Source organism: Achroia grisella, unplaced genomic scaffold (genome assembly GCF_030625045.1).
Source record: "Achroia grisella isolate CSIRO2021 unplaced genomic scaffold, CSIRO_AGI_Agris_v1 utg319, whole genome shotgun sequence".
NCBI lineage: Eukaryota > Metazoa > Arthropoda > Insecta > Lepidoptera > Pyralidae > Achroia > Achroia grisella.
Window position 1 is genome coordinate 1274705 of NW_026712795.1, and position 20092 is coordinate 1294796.

The 20092-nt window shown below is 37.5% G+C and overlaps 1 protein-coding gene across 1 annotated transcript; it reads right to left on the reverse strand.

Annotated features, from left to right (window-relative positions):
* Positions 1–181: 181 nt before the first annotated feature.
* LOC131843558 (eukaryotic translation initiation factor 3 subunit A-like) lies at positions 182–19949 on the reverse strand. Its single transcript, XM_059192231.1, has 22 exons — positions 19764–19949; positions 19312–19540; positions 18664–18838; positions 17284–17472; positions 16898–17002; positions 14927–15135; positions 13901–14067; positions 13407–13544; positions 12190–12394; positions 11604–11703; positions 10902–11131; positions 9773–9965; positions 9501–9605; positions 8747–8876; positions 8067–8269; positions 7512–7663; positions 5549–5817; positions 4525–4591; positions 3836–4111; positions 3476–3560; positions 2803–2987; positions 182–2280 (listed from the first exon to the last, which is right to left on the reverse strand). The coding sequence occupies exons 1-22, from the start codon at positions 19810–19812 to the stop codon at positions 2205–2207; spliced, it is 3537 nt and encodes a 1178-aa protein (XP_059048214.1). The 5' UTR covers positions 19813–19949; the 3' UTR covers positions 182–2204.
* Between the last annotated feature and the right edge of the window lie 143 nt (positions 19950–20092).

Genomic DNA, 20092 nt, shown 5'->3' on the forward strand with positions numbered 1-20092 from the left:
TATGATAAATGCTGGTGCTTGCCTGCATTCCTATACCTTGACCTATATTAAAATAGAAACAAAAGTAACCATGTAAAAAATATTAAACGTTGTAATAAGTAATTGAAAAATATTGGATGAACTTGTTTACAGTGCGGAAAACAGTAAAATATCGACAATTATACAAGATTTATACTTTATATATATTTATACAGAATTCCTGCATATCTTTACGCTTTAATAGGTGACCTTTTAATGCCAACATTTTTTCTGAACTGCAATGAAAGTCATACTGTATATTTTATGAGACATATTTCATTTTAGTTAGGTATTAAAAAAAAATGATTACTTTGTAAACATATATACCGTCCGATATACATACACATACTTTGTTACATCCATATATGTTTATTATATTCTTACCAAAGTTATAATAAAGTTTACTCCCACCCCCATTTTTTAAATCTGGTCACAAAATGTAAAAACACCTCGTAAGAGAGAGAGGGATATTAGATTTCATGTTTTTTTACACGAACTTTGTGACGACTCTTCCTCCTGCTTTGTGACTGTCATACTTTGTCGAACCCCTTCCATATTACCGTACAGCGCAATTTATGTATAACCCTTAACTAGTATTATAGTAGTGATGATGCAATGCCTAATACAGTTTACATTGGTTACCTTTGATTCAAAACGAGTACATTATAAAAGGATACGATTACGGACAGTAAAAGAAAAGTATTGTTAAATGCGTATATATATTTGCAAAAGTACTTAAAAGATACTTAGATAAATTTTTTGGTTCAGCAGTTGTGTGTATGAAATGTATAATTTATATTTAATTTCACTATGACCATTTATATCATAATTATAATAATTTCTGTGAGAACTATACGATTGTATAGTCATATAACTTAATATATATACTAATTATGTATGCGATTGTCACGTAACTGAGGACTGGGCCGATATGGATGAAATGTTATGGTTTAATGGGATAATTTAAATATACAATCCTGAATATGATAACTTCTTCAATTTTACTACTGAGTGTAATTTCTAAAATTTCATAAACACTGGCATTCGGTGTACCCTTTAAACCCATAATTAATTATGAAAAATGGGAAAAGATATATTTCATATTTTATACCATAAGGTGCAAATTGGCCTACGTCATTGCAGATGTTAACTTATCTCCTATGAACACCTGCAACGCCAGAGTGGTGATATACCGGCCTTCTAAGGAACGATTAAACTCTTTTCTTGAAGTTTCAATACCTAAAATGTTAGAACATGAAATAATATATATAAAATTTCACCGCCTTATTATTTCTGATCGACGGTTGGCTGGTAGAGAATGCCATCAGGCATCAAGTCCGCCACGCAATTTTGTGTGCAAAAGAAAAAATAAATATAAATCTTCTAAAGATATACATTACTGAATTCCATTAAAATTAGACACGGCAAAGTGAATCGAGAGAGTTAGGTAAGAAGACATAAGGGTTTAAAATATGCGTCAAGCATGAACTTAAGTTGTAACGGAATAACTACTGAACTCAAAAAAATAAGTGAATATATTGGCGAAGATTTAACGCCTTGTGACTGGTTGCCACTCATCGTCTTCCGCATCACGAGCTGTGGACAAGAGAAGGAAACATTACTTAAAGAAATACTGAGGTATGTTTTGTGCAAAACCATCTGAGTTGGTCCCGCTGTCACACATGTATGTATATATATTACTACAATCCAGAAGCTTCTTTTGTAAGCTGTGTTTTAGTTGAATGGCGAGATACAGCTTTGAAATTACGGGGTTGCACTGCGATCTACATAGATCAATTGTGGTCGACCTTTTTCAGAGCTCGCTACCTAGATCCGTCAGGGACAAGAATTGAAGGATATTCTTAGGAGCAATAGTTTTTATCTCCACAAGATACGATCGTACACTTTCCAGAGGAGATATTTTATTTGTGCATGAGTGGGCTACAACCACGTAGGATGTGTAGTGACGTTTCCTTTTCAGATTTGCAAAATATGTAGATTTTTGTTGTCCATGGGCCTAAGTTTGCAATTTGTTCATTCAATTTGCAGTGTCCAGTGAGGGCCCTAGTCTGCATTCTTCAGATACAGATTATGAGTGTTGGTGATAAAACTCCGTGATGCCATTCATGTACCTATAAGTTGCCATAAGAAGAATATAACTTTATTATCAAGAAGTTTAATTTCTATTATAAAAACTTACGTTTGTCGTCTCGTCGCGGGGGCGGGGGACGTCTCTCGCGATCGTCGCGGCGTGGTCCGTCCCTACAACCAGACAAATATGTTATTTATGTCAAGCAATTTATAAATATTTGACGGCTTCGGTGGTCTAGAGGTTAGCATACCGCCTTTTTACCAGTGGTCGCGGGTTCTCTTCTTCACATGTTACAAACATTTGTATTCCTGAGTATGATTGTTTGTTTTGGCCTCGTTGTTTTCAACATATAGATATAAATATTGTGTATGTATTAATAAAAAAAAATATTTCTATCAGTTGTCTAGTAACCATATCTCAAGCTCTGTTGTCTTGTACTGGCTAAGTATGGCTTGTGTTATCGGTAGTTGACTACTGATATATTTACACAGATATTTTATTTTGTAAATACATACATAATTATAAAATACCCAGACCGATACAAACATAGACACTCATGGATACAAATGTTTGTACCGTGCTAGGAATCAAACCCGCGACCATCGCAACTATGGCGGCGCGGTAAACTGTTAAACCATAAAGGCAGTGAAGTATCAGCCATTGCAGGTACATAAAAATAATATGACACTAACCGATCATCCCTCCTTGGTGGTTCCCGGTCCCTATCGTCTCTTCTGGGAGGGAAACGTTCGCGGTCACGGTCACGGAAGTCACGTTCACGGTCGCCACGGTCACGGTCACGGTCACGGTCACGGGGCGCGTCCCTGTAGCGGTCGTCACGCGGCGCGTCTTTTGACCGCCAAGTTGCTGAACGCTCCTGCTGTATCAAATGATTAGTATTCCTGTTATTTTTTTTACATTTTTAAGTAGTTTTTTTTTTATTTTAGTTTTCGCAGCTAAAACAAACTTGTATTTTAGTTTTACATATGTTAAAACAATATAAAAGTGTATACATCTATTTAAATTTTTAGTTACGTATTGTTTTCCTAATAAAATCATTATTGCCTTGCTTTTATCCCATTATTTGAGGTCGGCGCAGTAACCTCTTCGTCCACTGATCCCTATCGCCCTTCAAATCTGAGCTTACTCTCCTTTCATAAGTATCATCTTTCACACAATCCATCCATCTTATACATCCCACATTCATGTTAAACATTTATTTCCTTCGCACCATCCATCTCTTTTTTGATCAACCTCTCCCTTTCCATCCATCCATGTTCATGTTAAATACTTTCTTTAAGGGAGAACCTCCCTCCTCATCATAACATGCCCATATGTGACCTATTGTTTTCTTAAAATACATACATTTGGTGCGGATGGTGGGTCTGCAGTCGCTCGTCGCCAGCTACCACCACTCTCTGGTCCACTTGAACGACCACCGTAACGTGGCCTGAAATAAATAAATTTAAAACGAAATTAATGGGTTGTACGATTAATTACGTATGTAATGTAAACATCGAATTACGTTATATTGTTGATTAAAATTAAATTACAATACAATATCAGTTCGCGGCTAAATGCTGCGATGATTGCACGATAAAAGACTTTCGGGAGTCTAAACAATTCTAGCGAAAATTTAATCGTGATAACATTGTAAATTCATTAAATTCTCATTTATATACTTATATATACGACTGCGCACAATCTTCTTTCAATTAAACATACCTATCTCTGTCGCGATCAGGTTCACGTGTAGCAGCGGAGCGCCAAGCTCCTTCCTCTCTAGGACCGCGATCATCTCTAGGGCCACGATCATCCCTTGGGCCGCGATCGTCTCTTGGGCCACGATCATCTCTTGGACCACGGTCATCTCTTGGGCCACGGTCATCCCTTGGGCCACGGTCATCTCTTGGGCCACGGTCATCTCTTGGACCACGGTCATCTCTTGGACCTCGATCGTCTCTCGGACCACGTTCATCTCTAGGAGGACGTTCATCGCGTCTAAAAAAGTAATTATTTTTAGTTAATCAAATAGGAAGGAGCTCTACATACAACAAAAATTAAGAACACGGCACAACGCTCAAAATAAATCTTGTAATATTCCTCTGTAGCTAATAAAATAAGCTAATATATGCATTAATAAGTCAATGCATACATTTAATACAGTCTTTTTCAGAAAATATTAATAGTATTACTATAACATATATCGTATATACGATATAAGTGCATTATGATGTTTATAATACACAAGGCGAAATTTTAGTGAAGACTTGTTTTTTATAGAACGGCTATAAAGAGGAAAAAATATCAGCGCTAGATTTATCTGTAGCTTTATGCTGAGTTAGTTGACTATTCACCGTTGTAGCACAATAACGCTAATTCATAAAGTAAAGTATATATGTATGTATACAGACCGGTCGTCGCGCGCGCGGCGGTCGGGCGAGCGGCGCTCGTCGCGCGACACCTCCGTGCGACCGCGACCTACAACAAAACAAACATATTAACACAATATTATATTGTTCACAGACAGTGTATAGATTTAAGTAAGAAGGATAAAGATTTCCTAAAGAAAACTTTTTATACTATGATGGTGGCAAACATGCATACAGGTCATCTGATGACAAACGTTAAACATAGCCTATGGACACCTGAAGCTGAAGGTGTGCCTGGTGTTTTTCCCTAGGAGGAGGTTCATCGCGTCTAAAACAATATTATGTTTACGCAATCAAATACAAAGGAACGCTACATACAACAAACAGACTATTCAAAATATGTTATCAATTGCAAGGAAGCTCGATGTTTAATATATATCTATCTCAGGAATTTGTGAATTTTATCTATAATAGCACAATACTGTAGGCCTATAGACACCTGAAACATCAGGGGTGCCTTACGGTGACACCCCACGTGCGTGCCGACCCTAAAATGGTACTATATGTCTGGATCCATATCGGAAGCTAGTTATAAAAACTTCTTTCCTAAAAATTGTACTCACTCTGCCGAGTAAAATTACAGACTACTAAGAAATGGCATTTTAGTATTAAGAAATGCAACACATAATAGATACCATGGGATTCACTGTTAGTTATGCGCAGTTTATATATACAAGCGCCAGTAATTAAATTACACTACAAGTTTACAGTTGCACCAAAAAAAAATATCCAAAAAAAGATGACTTACAAACCAATACAATATGTTGTATATTGAATTGATGTTCTCTGGAATTTTGATTTGTTAATTCATGGAATCAAATTAAACATAATTAGAGCTATGCAATACACAATGCATACCATGGATTTACTGTTAGCAATTCTACACACAATAGTTAGGTTACAATAGAACAGATTACTGTTGCCAAAAAAGTCAAGGAAATGAATACAATATCCTGGATATTGTATTGAATTGATGGAATTAAATTAGAGATATGGAAGAACTTACTAGGTCGCCACGGCTCTGGTTTCTTCTCTGGCTCCTTGGTGTCTTTGCTGCGCCAGGCGTCGTCGCGGTCACGCGGAGCTTCTCGGTCACGTGGCGCTTCCCGGTCACGGTCACGGTCACGGTCACGGGGGGCTTCACGTTCACCGCCACGCCGCCAGCTGCTGCCGGTCGTCGTCGTCGCTGACTTTTGTTCTTCAAGTCGCCGCTGCACTTCTGCTTCTTTTGCGCGCATCTTCGCTTCTGTTCGCGCCAACATCTCCTGATGTTCCCTTTTGTAAAATAACTCGAGCATTAGATTCATGTATCACGTCATTTAATTATATTGCGGTGTATCTAAATTTTGATATCGACCGTAAGACCAACTCCTGTGTATACAACTTTAGTCTGAACAGAACCTCAGCTTAAGCAGTGGTAATTTTCATCTCCATTCGAAAGTGAAAAGGGAAAGGTAATATTCCGTTTGAAATAACTTGTAGTTAGTTATTATTATTAGACAATTGCATGCGTGTCATTCATGAGAGTTATATGGTACATAGTAAATATATTGTACAGTGTTAAATTAGAAAATAGACTTAATTATCAATGAATTACAAAAAACGAATACTAGAATATTCTGGTCTAAAATTAATAATCAAATATCAAATTCACTGAATATAAAAAATAAAATAGGAGTTAATAAAAATAAGTAAAAGTGAGAGTAGCATTATGTCATAATAAATTAGAGGAATGGAGTGGAATTAATAAAAATAAATGTGTGTGAGAGCAGTGTTGCGCGCGCGTGTTTGTGTGTGTGTGTGTGCACCCAAAATTGCCAGCAGCGTGATAGTGCTCCCGAAATCAATTGTCTAGCAAAAAAAACAGCATATATGATTAGACTTAGTATTTTTTTTGAAAATATACACATTTCTTTTGCAGGAATAATTTTTAAGCATACATGAGCAAAATCTCACTGCACTTAAACAGTTATCTTTAAATATTATTATAAACGCGAAAGTTTGTAATTATGGAGGTCTGTTACTCTTTCACTCAAAAACTACTAAACTTATTTTAATGAAATTTTACTGTAATACTGTAAACGTTTATGCATTCAGAATAACACATAGACTATATTTTTTATTGAAATTTAACGCGAGCGACACGTAACATATGTGTGAGTGAGTTTTGGGCGCGTACTTCTCCTGTGTGTGTGTGTGAATGAGAGTTTTGGACGCATGCTTGTCCTGTGTGTGTGTGTGTGTGTGTGTGCAGGTGGAGCGGCTGCGCGGGCAGCACGCGTGCCCTGTGTGTGTGTGTGTGTGTGTGTGTGTGTGTGTGTGTGTGCGAACTTCTCCTCGCGCCTCGCGCTCCCGCAGCGCGGCGAGCTCCTGCTGGTGCAGCTTGTCGCGCTCCTCCTGTGTGTGTGTGTGTGTGTGTGTGTGTGTGCGTACTTCTCCTCGCGCTCCTTGCGCTCCCGCAGCGCGGCGAGCTCCTGCTGGTGCAGCTTGTCGCGCTCCTCCTGTGTGTGTGTGTGTGTGTGTGTGTGTGTGCGTACTTCTCCTCGCGCTCCTTGCGCTCCCGCAGCGCGGTGTGTGTGTGTGTGTGTGTGTGTGTGTGTGTGTGTGTGTGTGTGTGTGTGTGTGTGTGTGTGTGTGTGTGCGTACTTCTCCTCGCGCTCCTTGCGCTCCCGCAGCGCGGCGAGCTCCTGCTGGTGCAGCTTGTCGCGCTCCTCCTGTGTGTGTGTGTGTGTGTGTGTGTGTGTGTGTGTGTGTGTGTGTGTGTGTGTGTGTGCTGGTGCAGCTTGTCGCGCTCCTCCTGTGTGTGTGTGTGTGTGTGTGTGTGTGCGTACTTCTCCTCGCGCTCCTTGCGCTCCCGCAGCGCGGCGAGCTCCTGCTGGTGCAGCTTGTCGCGCTCCTCCTGTGTGTGTGTGTGTGTGTGTGTGTGTGTGTGTGTGTGTGTGTGTGTGTGTGTGTGTGTGTGTGCGTACTTCTCCTCGCGCTCCTTGCGCTCCCGCAGCGCGGCGAGCTCCTGCTGGTGCAGCTTGTCGCGCTCCTCTCGCTCGCGGCGCTCCTCCTCGTCGCGCAGCCGCTTGGCCTCCTCCGCCGCGCGCTCCTCCGCGCGACGCTTCTCCGCCAACCACTGCGACACGACACCACTATTTACTACAACTCCGACGATTCGTGCAGTCATACCGGCCGATATGTTAAACCAGCAAAAACACAAGTCTTAAATTACGTAAAAAAAAGACAAAATAATGTCTCCTGTTGAGACAATGATCTATTACGGAAACTAATTCAGTAAACCATTAGCGCAGGTGGGTGAAGATTTTCATATTTATTAATTAATAGCGGCCCATACCGGTCGGGCATGGATGCATTACAAACCTTTAAAATTCTCAGCTCGTTCTATACTATGAACATCTATCGAAGTCTGCATCGCAATCGCCCGGACAGCAGCGGTGACTTCGTATAATCGTGAATACTAATATTATGTACAGCGGAAACCACTGCCGTGTAACGTATAGTCAACCGGTATGGAGTACCTCCTGTCGGCGGCGCTCGATGCGCTGCGTGCGGCGGTGCGCGCGGCGCTTGTCGCGCTCGGCCGCCAGCATGTCGCGGAACGCGGCCAGGCGCTGGTGGTGCGCCGCGCCGCGCTCCGCCCGCACGCGCGCCACGAACGCGTCGCGCTGCGCGTGCATGCGCGACAGCCGCGTCGACGTCGCCACGTCGCGCGCGCGGCCCTCTGTACACACACACACACGCGTCTCATCACTCTCGTTATCTGAACGCGTCGCGCTGCGCGTGCATGCGCGACAGCCGCGTCGACGTCGCCACGTCGCGCGCGCGGCCCTCTGTACACACACACACACACACGTCTCATCACTCTCGTTATCTGAACGCGTCGCGCTGCGCGTGCATGCGCGACAGCCGCGTCGACGTCGCCACGTCGCGCGCGCGGCCCTCTGTACACACACACACACACGTCTCATCACTCTCGTTCGTCTCTCGGCCTTCAATCGAGCGCGCCTTTTTGTATTAATTAATCATCATTACAAAAACCTGACTATAGAGCAAGAACAAAACTATAGAGGTATTGATTATTAATAATCTTAAAAAAGCTTGGAAACAAAAAGTGAAGGGACGGAAAACATTACGCGCTATTACGATCGAAAGAGTGAAAAAATAGAAAATACAATCCTATACGATTGCGCCAACTAACCAATAAGTTGTTCAATACGTTCAGCCTCCTGTTGTTCCCAGAACGCCTTGTCTTGCACTTGCTTTTCTTCCAAACTCTTCTGCAGTAATGGAATCTCTTCCAGACGTTTGGCGCGCTCAAAATAGTCCACCTATGAGATATACAAAATAAGAATTATAGAATTTACTTAATGTTTCTAATATAGTTAAAAAGAAAATATATTCAAGTATGACCAGCAATCATAGCATGAGAACTACTTAGTTTGGGAGTAGATGGTGTTTTGTGAATTGTATTGTGAGTGATCTATTATTCTTGGTAATTGGTACGTAATTAATTATTCTACCCAATAATTCATTAGGTATATTGGAAATCTGAAAATGAATTCTACTTTTAATACTACATTGACTACTTTACTTCATATAAATAGAAAATATCTTTATTCAAGTAAACGCAATATAAGCGCTTTTGTATAGCCATATTTTTTTATTCCACTACTTATTCGGAACGCAGATCATTCACAAGAAGAATGAGCTAGAAACTTGTGTGTTTTAAATAAACAAATACACAGTAACAAGTAGGAGACATGCGACAATCAACATAGAAACCACTACACACTCATTCTTTGTGTAATCAAAAGATAATGGCGTAAGCATTGTGAATTTTAAGATTTTACTACAAAAAAATTATACATAAGTAAATTAGTTCAGACTCATGAATACCATTACTGACATTTGGACATACAAACATTATATGTTAAGAATATAGTAAACATTACCTTCTTCTCCTGTGACTTCAATTTCGCCTGCATCTCGCGGCGTTCCTTCATCAATTCCTCCGCCTCACGTTGGGCTATAGCTTCTGCGTCCATTTTTTTTATTTCCTGTATCACGAAAATGTCAAGTGATGAGTCAATTGGATAGCAAAAGGTAACTATAATTATCATGCTTATAATGTTTAAAATTGTACATTAAATTAGCTATATTTTCAGTAAACTGTTAATGTTTAAATATAATTCTTTAACTAGCAATAAGTTGTGTAGTGACATACCTCCTCGTCGAGTTTTTGCAGCATCTTCTTGCCGTGCGCGGTCTGTGAGATGTGGGCCATGCGCTCTCGTCGGTGACGCTCCTTCATGGCTGCTATCTCGGAGGCGTACTTGCGCTTCTCCCGTTCCTCTCGCTCCGCCTCCAACCTCCGGGCCTCAGCCGCTGCTGCCGCTCGCAGTTGCTCCTCCTGCCGCCTGGATACGAAGACAGGTTAGTGGCGAAAACAATCGAATGTAGACGTAGTACTGAGTCGTCTATAGAGACGTGGATACTACAGTCTCGCTTAGTTCTGTCGCTAAGATGCTTATTTCGTAAGCTGCGTTTCAACTAATGGGTGGACATGGCAATGAAGGTACAGAATGGGTGGACATGGCAGTGAAGGTACAGGGTCTATGGCGCTGATAATGTCTAGTCTTACAATGATAACATCAAGTCATCATCATGATACACACGAGACAGAGATGTTCTATTATAGTTCATCTATAAAATCAATATTTTGTAGATGAACTATGGAATCACGTCATTCGTCACTGACCATATACAATTAATAACTTTATTCCATATATAATTTTCTATTATCAATTTATTTAATCTTCCTTAATACACTTATTATTGAGGGTCTATTTTATTTATATATTAATTGCCACCGACCCCTCAACATGAGTTATTATTCATTTTATGGATGAACTAGGGAATGTTTGTCTTGTAAGACAGTCATCAGGAAAAAAAGTAATGATATCAAAGAATTATATAAAAAGGCAGATCTACCTAAGCGTTTTTTGGGCTGCAGCCCAGGGCTCGGTGGATACAAAACCCCCACCAGCGCTCACAGAAAACAGTAGCCGTATTTTGAATTTAAAAAAATCAAAAAATTATCATAAGCAACCCTGAGATTAATCAACCCATGCATCTATCGAATCGTGAGCGTCTATCGAATGGAACGGGGAATTCCCCCTCGCTTGTTTATGGTCGGTGTACTTTGTTAGTTGAGTAATATAATATAATTAGGTTGGCCTCTAATTAGTTTTAGGCTAGGGCTCCACAAATTTACTACAATAACACACTATGTTATAAAATTGTAAAATAAAAAATATCTATCTACAACAAACATAGAAGTGTTTATCATTTACCTGAGCTCCTCCTCCTCGCGGACGGTGTTGAGCCGCTCTATGTACTCCTTCCGCTCCTCTATGATCTTGTGTCGCTGCAGCACGCGGTGGTGCTCGGCGTGCTTGTTCTCGTGGTAGTGCTGCAGCATGTGGAGCCGGGCTCGTTCGGCGTCCGCTCGACGACGAGCCGGGAACAGCTTCCCGGCCGCTCCGGCCAGCACCGTCGCCGCCAGCACTAGCTGCTCGCGAACCTGCGCAAAACAATCATTTTAAATATAAAATTCTCGTGTTCCAAAGTTAGTGTATTATATATAACGTCATAGTGGCGAGGTGATAACGATTGCGATACATGTCTATAAGCAATTGATAAGCAATTGATGTGTCTGTGGGGTCGGTAGCAATAGTAATGTAAATAAAACAGACCCTCAACTAATAATAAATGTATATTAATAAAAATTACAGAAATCGATACTAGAATATAAAACAGACCCTCAACTAATAATAAATGTATATTAATAAAAATTACAGAAATCGATACTAGAAAATATTATTAGGATTATAGCTGTATGTGGCGAGTGACAGATGACATGAGAATATTTTATAGGTGAAATATGGAACGTGTTTGTCTTGTCTGTAAGCGGCCAGTTGTCATGAAAAGAGGTAATGATGTGAAATGATTATCATACAAATATATACAGTACATCATATATCATTCAATCAAACCTGCTCGGCCGGAGTAGCTTGCAGTATAGCGCCCCCGCAGGCTTCATCGGCAGCGGAGCACCACTCGCCACCGCCAGCCTCCACGCCGAAGTGTACGCACCTGAAATATAAGCACAATTATATATATTTTATTACACTTAAAAAAATATAGTAATAAAACAATTTATATCTGAATTTACACAACCCATAAGAATGGTACATGGTACGTACTATATTACTTGCTTCCTTGAATTTCATTGGTAGATCTTATCTTAATATAATATTATAAACGCGAAAGTTTGTAAGTATGAATGTTTGTTACTCTTTCACGCAAAAACTACTAATCGTGAAGGATTGCTTTTAATTAAGTATTTTTTAAAAGCAATCTCTCGCAATAAATGAAAAATATTTTTCAATAATAAGTACCAAATAATGTATATACAAAGTATGTTCAAATGATCTTATTTCAGCAATTTATTTGTACCTACTAGATCATGTTTGCTTTCAAACATATAAAAACCGGATCATAATCAGTCCTCAAAAGTATAATAACCCTACTTATAATGGATGTTAAAAAAATGTTTTAAAATTCAGAACAGTTTCTTACTTGTTAGCATGGTCGATGCGTATCTGCATGTCATTGTGACGCACGCAATCGACGAGTAGACGCTCCAAATGGAACAGATCCTCGGTGCCGGCCAACTCCAGCAGCCGAGAGAACTGCACGCACGCGTAGCACTGAGCCACTTGACGGATCAACCGGACAAGGGCCACGTCATTCAGAGCCACAGTGTACTGAGCCAGGGGTGAGTCTGTTCAAATTAAAAAATCATTTATTCATGTAGGACATCTTAGCCGTTTATGAACGTCAATTTATTTCTAATATAATATTTTTTCCCTAGTTCAGTATATAGGTCCAATTGACTAGAAACTCAATTAAATTACCTAAATTTACTGTTGAGGATATAACAAATAATATTTTTATCACCAAACTACACGACGAACATTACGACTTCATCCTTATGTCGTAGAAATTCATCATATTCGCACTGGACGGGTCGCGTCGTCATTTTAAATGTGCACTTCCAGCATTCCTGTTCCCGTATAAACACAACCCTGGTTTCTTCGAGTGTATGGTCGATAGATTTCTTCTGGGTAAGCGCACTACATCATAGGTCTCGCCATTATTTCCCACCAAATGAGGTAAGATCAAGAGCAAACCCATTCATAACAAAAAAAACCCTGTTTTTTATGTAACTGGAATGTCAAACAAGCTGACCGCCCAGCTAATGGTCAGTAGTATAATAGAATGGTACATCCGCCTGTGCTCACGGTATACGCTGGTGGGGAACTAATGGATGATAAGGTTAGCCTAAGGTCAGGTCAGTCAGCTCATCATAGTGAATGTGACTGGAGTGGGAACACAACAACTATTAATGAAACTCTTTAATAATTGCAATGTGTATATTTCCTAAGAGGGCTCACAGGGCTAATATAGAATTTATAAAAATAACGATGGACAAGCTGCCAGCAACAGTAAATTTATAGGGAATTAATCATATTGGTTTTCCTTACACTAATACATTGTCTTGAAACTTTGGGAAGGTCAACCTGGTATAGTACATTCTAGGAATAGGATACTAGTCCCCATATATATGGGGATATCCCTACATAGATGCTGTCTATGGAGAGTTTGCTAGAAATACAAATTAACACAAAATATTCTGGCGTCAGCAAGATTTGAACTCACGCCCCTTGCGATGAATAATGATTATTTGTACTAGACATATTAAATATAAAGTTACAATATCTGGTTATACTTACTAGGTTCATCTTGCAGTGCTTTGATAACACCCTTAACATTGTGACAGATAGTCAACGGGTCAAATTCAACCTCCAACCAGGAGTACAGCTGTTGTAACTGAGGGGACGCCAGCGCCACCACATTCAGGCGAATCACATCTGTCAAATAACACAACTGTTCAGACCAACTTAATATAGATGGAGCTGACCTAGAAAACATTGGTTTGCCATATATATTAAAGTACTATACATATAAGTAATATAGCTATTTAAGTATATTTTTTTATACATGTATCAAAAATACTCTTAATTATTTTTGATACATGTATAAAAAAATATACTTAATATAAGTTTATTTTTAGTCTGTGCTCAAATTAAGAATAGATTAATATTGTTTGTCTTTAATATTGTGTTCAGTCTTTGACAATAGAAATTTAATAATGTTCAAGCTTATAACTTAAGGCCATAAGGTCTAGTTTCGACCACTAGTTATTACTATTACATGATGACTGTACCTTTGAGTAAACTAGTACGAGTTGGCGGCTGTGCCAATCCAAGCAACACGGCTAGTCGCTGCGCTTTCTCAACAGGACTCTTGTCGGTTTCCACGAAACGGTCGAACTCAGGGTGGAGCGATGGCAATGGTACCGACAACACCGCCACTAGGACGCGACATGCCATTCTGCAATAGCATTATGAATTTATTTTATGTAATTAGTAATTCCTGGACAAAGCGTCATGTAGCCCCAAGCTAAGCAGAGCTTGTGTTATGGGTACTAGACAACTGTATAAATGCTTACTTTTTTGTAAATAGAATAGAATTTTTAAATTACAATAAACTCAATTTAAGTACTTTTGTATAATCACTTCCTACCTTATTCGGAAAATAGTCTTATCATAATTGAGCAAACTTGAGTGTTATTCTATTAATTACTTACTAAAGAGCTGTTTTGTACTGGCATAAATTAACACAGACTTGCATGTATTATCAAAGCCTGTCGCGTCTAGCCAATGATTATGATTTTCCTCCGAGGCCTACCATATCCTAACAATGGTAACATTAGGAATGGGATTTATTTCGGAGGATTACATTAGCAAATACAACAGTATAATAGTGTTTATGTTGTAAAACAATAAATTTTGGTTTATATTTAGTTTAGAGTACAAAAAATTAAATGTAAATATATTAATATTAAAATAGTTTAATTGTTACTATTAATTAACTGTTGTAAAACACATACATAATATACATAGAAAATATCCAGACTTGTGAATAAAAATGCTGCACACATGAGGAATCGACTCTGCGACCATCAAAAGTAAGATGGTTGTTTGAACTTAACAGTCCACCTATACACATGAACTGATATTCATATATATAGCAAACAAAAAATGGTCATTGCTCTGTGGTATTATTCTTGATTACAGGTGACAGTTACGACCACCATTTGGGGCATTAACTTGTTTGAACTTAACATTCCAGATGGAATAGCAAACAAAAAATGGTCATTGAAAATTAAGTTACTCATTATATTACTCACTTCTGTAGCTCTTCTTGTGTGATATTCTTCTTCATTTCTCTGGACAGCTGAAATAGCTTGAGTAGTGCAGCTGCATGGAACAGACAGTGTCCAGCCTTCCAGAATACTAATGCCAGCTTGCCATAGTAGTTAGCCATGGTCTTGGCCACTGGAGTCTTCTTGGACATGTTCATAAGATTGTGAATATCTTCTATAGCTTTGTAGGCCTCCTGTTATAGAAAAGATTGTAATCCATTAGTAACAGTTAAATTTGTTGAATAATATTATTGCTAGCAGAATGAATACAGAACAGTAATTTAATTTCTAATAAATAAAATAATGCATAAATATAAATAACATAAAGATTCCCCATGAATGTAATAAAACTTTGCATTCAAAACAGTTTCATATCAAATTGTATGAAATATGATAAATGTATGTAGATCATTATATTAAATATGCTCACTATTTCCCTCACTATTTACAATTTATGCAATGCAATAATTCTTTGTTTTATCTTTTGAAAAGCTGGCGGATTATCCTTATCGTAATTGTTGATTTTATATACACATTTATCTTATAGATTGGTCATAAATATATTATTACTTTAGTTACGAAATAATAATCGCAAGAGGTTGATCTACTATATCTAGAGACAACGTGTTGTCGCTTTTGGCGGTAAAGAAGTAACGCGGTTCAAAAGGTAAGTTCGGACATGCCCACACAAGTTCTGGGAAGCCTGGCTAAAATAGAACCGGCAGTCCTCGCAGCGCGAGGTGAGGACTTTCCATTATATCAACCTCTTGCTCACAATATTAGTGTCATAAATATACAGTTCACTATATACAATTGCAAATCGAACTAATATCAGTCGTTCTTATAACATCATCTTATAATAGAATTTGTATCACAATGTTAGTTACCATATTCCTCCGAAACCGGTTGACCGATTTTTATGCAATTTTATATGCATATTTAGTAGGTCTGAGAATCAGCTACTATCTATTTTCATACTCCTAAGTGATAAGGGTTGTCCACCTCTTATTTTTTTTATAATGTGGAATAAAAATACATGGAATTCTAAATTTCCACCCGGTTATCACCAACTACTATTTTTTAATAGCATTTATTATTAGTACTTAAATTTTATCGCAAAATAACGTTTGGCACAACTAGTATATTAATATTATTCATTTGTAAAAGTACTAAACAGCTGTTTTGTATTGGCATAAATTAACACAGACTTGCATGTATTATCAAAGCCTGTCGCGTCTAGCCAATGATTATGATTTTCCTCCGAGGCCTACCATATCCTAACAATGGTAACATTAAGAATGGGATTTATTTCGGAGGATTACATTAGCAATACAACACAGTATAATAATGTTTGTGTTGTAAAACAATTTATTTAGTAGGGTGTAAAACAATAAGGTATTTTGTTTTGTATTTAGTTTAAAGAATAAAAAATTAAGTGTAAATATATTAACATCAAAAGAGTTACTTAATATTATGTTCATTTGCTAACAGTTGAATTCAACTTCACTTATTATATTAAAGAGAGGTATAACCCATCCCAATTTTGTGGACGAGTAATATTTTTACGTTACGTCAGGTCCTCTGTCAATTAAAAAATAATTATATCTAAGTAGGTACAGTCGACGTCATAATAAACTGTGACTTCATTCTGTCACTATAACAATGCGGCCTGCATACTAGTGAAGGGTGAACCTCTAAACTGTATTTTCAGAGAAAATCAAAATCACTTAGTGATTTGGGCTGTGTGTCACTGTAATATCGAACCCATTTAGTTACTAAAGTCACTAACAATAAATTATTTCTCAGAAAATACAGTCAATGCGGATAATAGAGTACTAATTATATTTATATTTACATCACATAGTGATTTATTGTAATACTAGATTAATTTGTATAGTATTTCCATTCTGCTAATGTAAAAAAATGACATGCAGTATAACAATTATTATATCTTACCTGCCACAATTCCATTTGTATAGCACTGTCTAACTGGAACAATCTGGTTTCCAAATTTAGTTGTTGTGTCTCTGGTTTAGATATGCTGACATTTCCAGTTTGCACCTGTGTAAAATATATTTGTCAGTATGAAATAATTATCTCTAGATTGTAGAAAAATAAAGTAAATAAGTCTCTTATGGGAACAGATATAAAAATTAACAATCAGATAACAAAGGATATTCTAGAATTTCCTTAAAATAAATTTAAATCTAGGTCTAAAAATCTAGTCTAAACTCATAAAAAAAGGAAAAATGTTATTTAAATGAAATATTTAATTTAAATACATGACATAGAGAAGTTATTATTCATGTTTTTATTCCTTAATAAAGTAAAGAAACACTTACAGTAGGTTTGCAAATATCCTCCAAATGTTTCCTCAATTTGTCACACAGCTTCCTGAATTCAGTTTTGCGGGAGTACTTGAGACAAAACTGGAATGCCATGCGAGCAATGTCATGGTACAGAGTCTCTACGTGAGCATTGGTACGTAGCAGTTCCAGGCATTGACAGTATGATTCCCACAGGAACTTAACCTGAAATAACATACTTGGTAATTCACTTCCAATTCTTTGATTTTTCTATATATGTTACTGTTGTGTATACAAAATATTAAATGTTTGGCTGCCATAAACACTGGTATATAGCAATATAAAATCTATAATCTTTGGCAGTCCACTGTTCTGAAACTATTTTAACATTTGTCATTAAGTAACTACATATATATTTGTCATTCTTTATGGAAATGACTATTACTAATAATTACGCTGCTTCATATTAATGACGACGGCCTCAGTGGTCTAGCCCTCTAGTGCACCACTTAACTTGTGATGGTTGCAAATTCAATTCCTGCCATAGTGGTAACATTAGTATTCATGAGTATAATTGTTGGTATCAGTCTGTGTGTTTTCTATGTATATAATGTATGTATTTATAAAAAATATATATCTAAGTATTCATATCCATTATCTAGTACCCATAACACAAGCTCTGCTTAACATGGGATTAGATGGTGCTGTGTGAAGTGTGCAAGGTTGTTATTATTATTAAAAAATATGTATAAAGTTGATAGTATTGTTCTTAAAGAATAATTTGTGATGGCATAAATTAACACAAGCTACTTTTAAGGATGTAGTTTGTCGCGTCTAGCCACCAGTTATAATATCCCTCCAAGGCCTACTACCTCAAACAATTGATTTATTAGAGATAGGATTTATTTTGAAGGCAAACTTCCAGCATTTTTATTATTTTACACTATTGGTAATAGCAAATAAGTCTATATGAACTAAACTATGGAGATAGCAGAGATTATAGGTTTGACATTCTTTGCATTAAAAGTCAAATTCTCACATAATATTCATTGATCAGAGTGCATTACCAGTCAGTTGGTAATACTTCTCAAGTCAAACAAACAGTTGTTTACAATTATGTTCTATCTGTAACATTTATATGTTTCAGGTTACAGGTCAGTTACAGGTTGTCAACAGCCTTACAATAAGAAAAAAAAATATCTTTAATCATGACTCCCTCAGTCAATCAAGGCAAGTCAGCTAGTCACATTTGAATAGTTACAATATCCTGTTATGATGCTACAGTAGTCTTATGATTATCCACTAGTGCCCCATTAGCATAATCTGTCAGCACAGGTAGGTGAATAATTCCATTATCATAGATAGATTAGACAAATAGTATTCAATTTTATAATTATACATAAATAGGAGTTTTACCCATGGTGTAAGTATGGTCCTGTCTGAACGATCTTGGGCGTCTTCTCCTGACACAGCACTGAGGAGGATACTCTCAGGAGTAGCTAAGTTATCTAAATCGTCAGTGTCAATGACAGCTTGAGTTGACTGCTGCCGTGCTGCTTCTGTACGTTCTTCAGCCATTCGTAAATAACCTCTGAATATAAAAAAATATAATATAAGGAAAGTAACTAATATCTAATTGTATTTACAAGAAATAATATGAAATATGTGACAACAATTAAGAGTTGTAGGTGGAATAGAATAAAGATGATTGATGATTTTATTATATTTTATCAATTTTCAATTTGCTTCCTTGCTCTTGCTCCTTGCTATTATTTGAACTTAACAAAGTTTGTCAATTGGTCACAATTATTATTGTATCAAATCAGTTTGATTGATTGGTAACTTTTAACTATACAAACAGGAGGGAAGGGGATTGTTAATAATGGGAACTAGTAACCCCAATTGCTAACAATGTTCCACGTAGGTCAACCATGCACTTTTTGAATCATTTTAATAACAATTTGATTTGCCACAGGTTGTTAATAGCATATACAAAACTCGCAAAGTTATTAACATTCAGGTAATGCCGGATAATATTAATTTTAAATAAAAAAAATATGGTACCTTATAACCAGCTCCAGTGATCCCACATTCACCGATTGGAACATGTTTCTATACTGGAATAGACCTTCTTTGGCAATATGCGACTTGCGAAGGTCGACGCAAAGTTCCAAATACTTAAACATGATGGGCTCAAGAACTGATTCAGACCAGTTGTAGGCCCATTTCTTGTTGCGAAAAACTTCCTGTAGGGTATCCAGAGCCCGAGCGGGCTTGTCCAGATCCATAAACTCTGTAGAGACATGATGCAGCAGTTTATATAGGTTATGTTTTTACGTAACGACTAATAGAAACAAAAACATAGAAGTATGTTTAGTTTTATAATAATTTAATAATATATTTTCTTTGTTTCACTTTAATAGATCAAGAGGATTTGTTTTACAGAGAAAAGGCAACGTAATAACAACATGCAACGTGGTAGACGACTTCCCATACTGTTATAGAAGAGTACAAACCATTGGCCCGTTTGAGGGCATTTTCCGGCCTTTGACCGTATCGAGCCATCTTATCGTTGGACTTTACTTCATTAACGCGAATTTGGCCTCACAAAAACTTTGTGGAAGATTAATAAAGTTAAAATAATCTTGAGGCCATTGAAGACTGAATCTGTCAAACGACAGAAAATTATCAAAATGGCCACTTTCAAATTTCCAATTTTCGATGTTGTCATTTAAAAAAAGTATAAACCATTTTTTATTATTCTCATTGCCTTGGAAGGCATGGTTCTTGATAATAGCACAGATAATATAATTTGATAATAGTATGAAATACACGCCCAAACTGG

Excerpts from the sequence above, each read along its gene's own strand:
- LOC131843558 (XM_059192231.1), bottom strand. The coding sequence starts at position 19,812 with ATGGCTCGATACGGTCAAAGGCCGGAAAATGCCCTCAAACGGGCCAAT. Across the intron at positions 12,395-13,406 it reads AGCACTGCAAGATGAACCTA|ACTCACCCCTGGCTCAGTAC; the intron begins GTAAGTATAACC and ends TAATTTGAACAG. Across the intron at positions 2,988-3,475 it reads ACCCACCATCCGCACCAAAT|GAGCGTTCAGCAACTTGGCG; the intron begins GTATGTATTTTA and ends TTGATACAGCAG.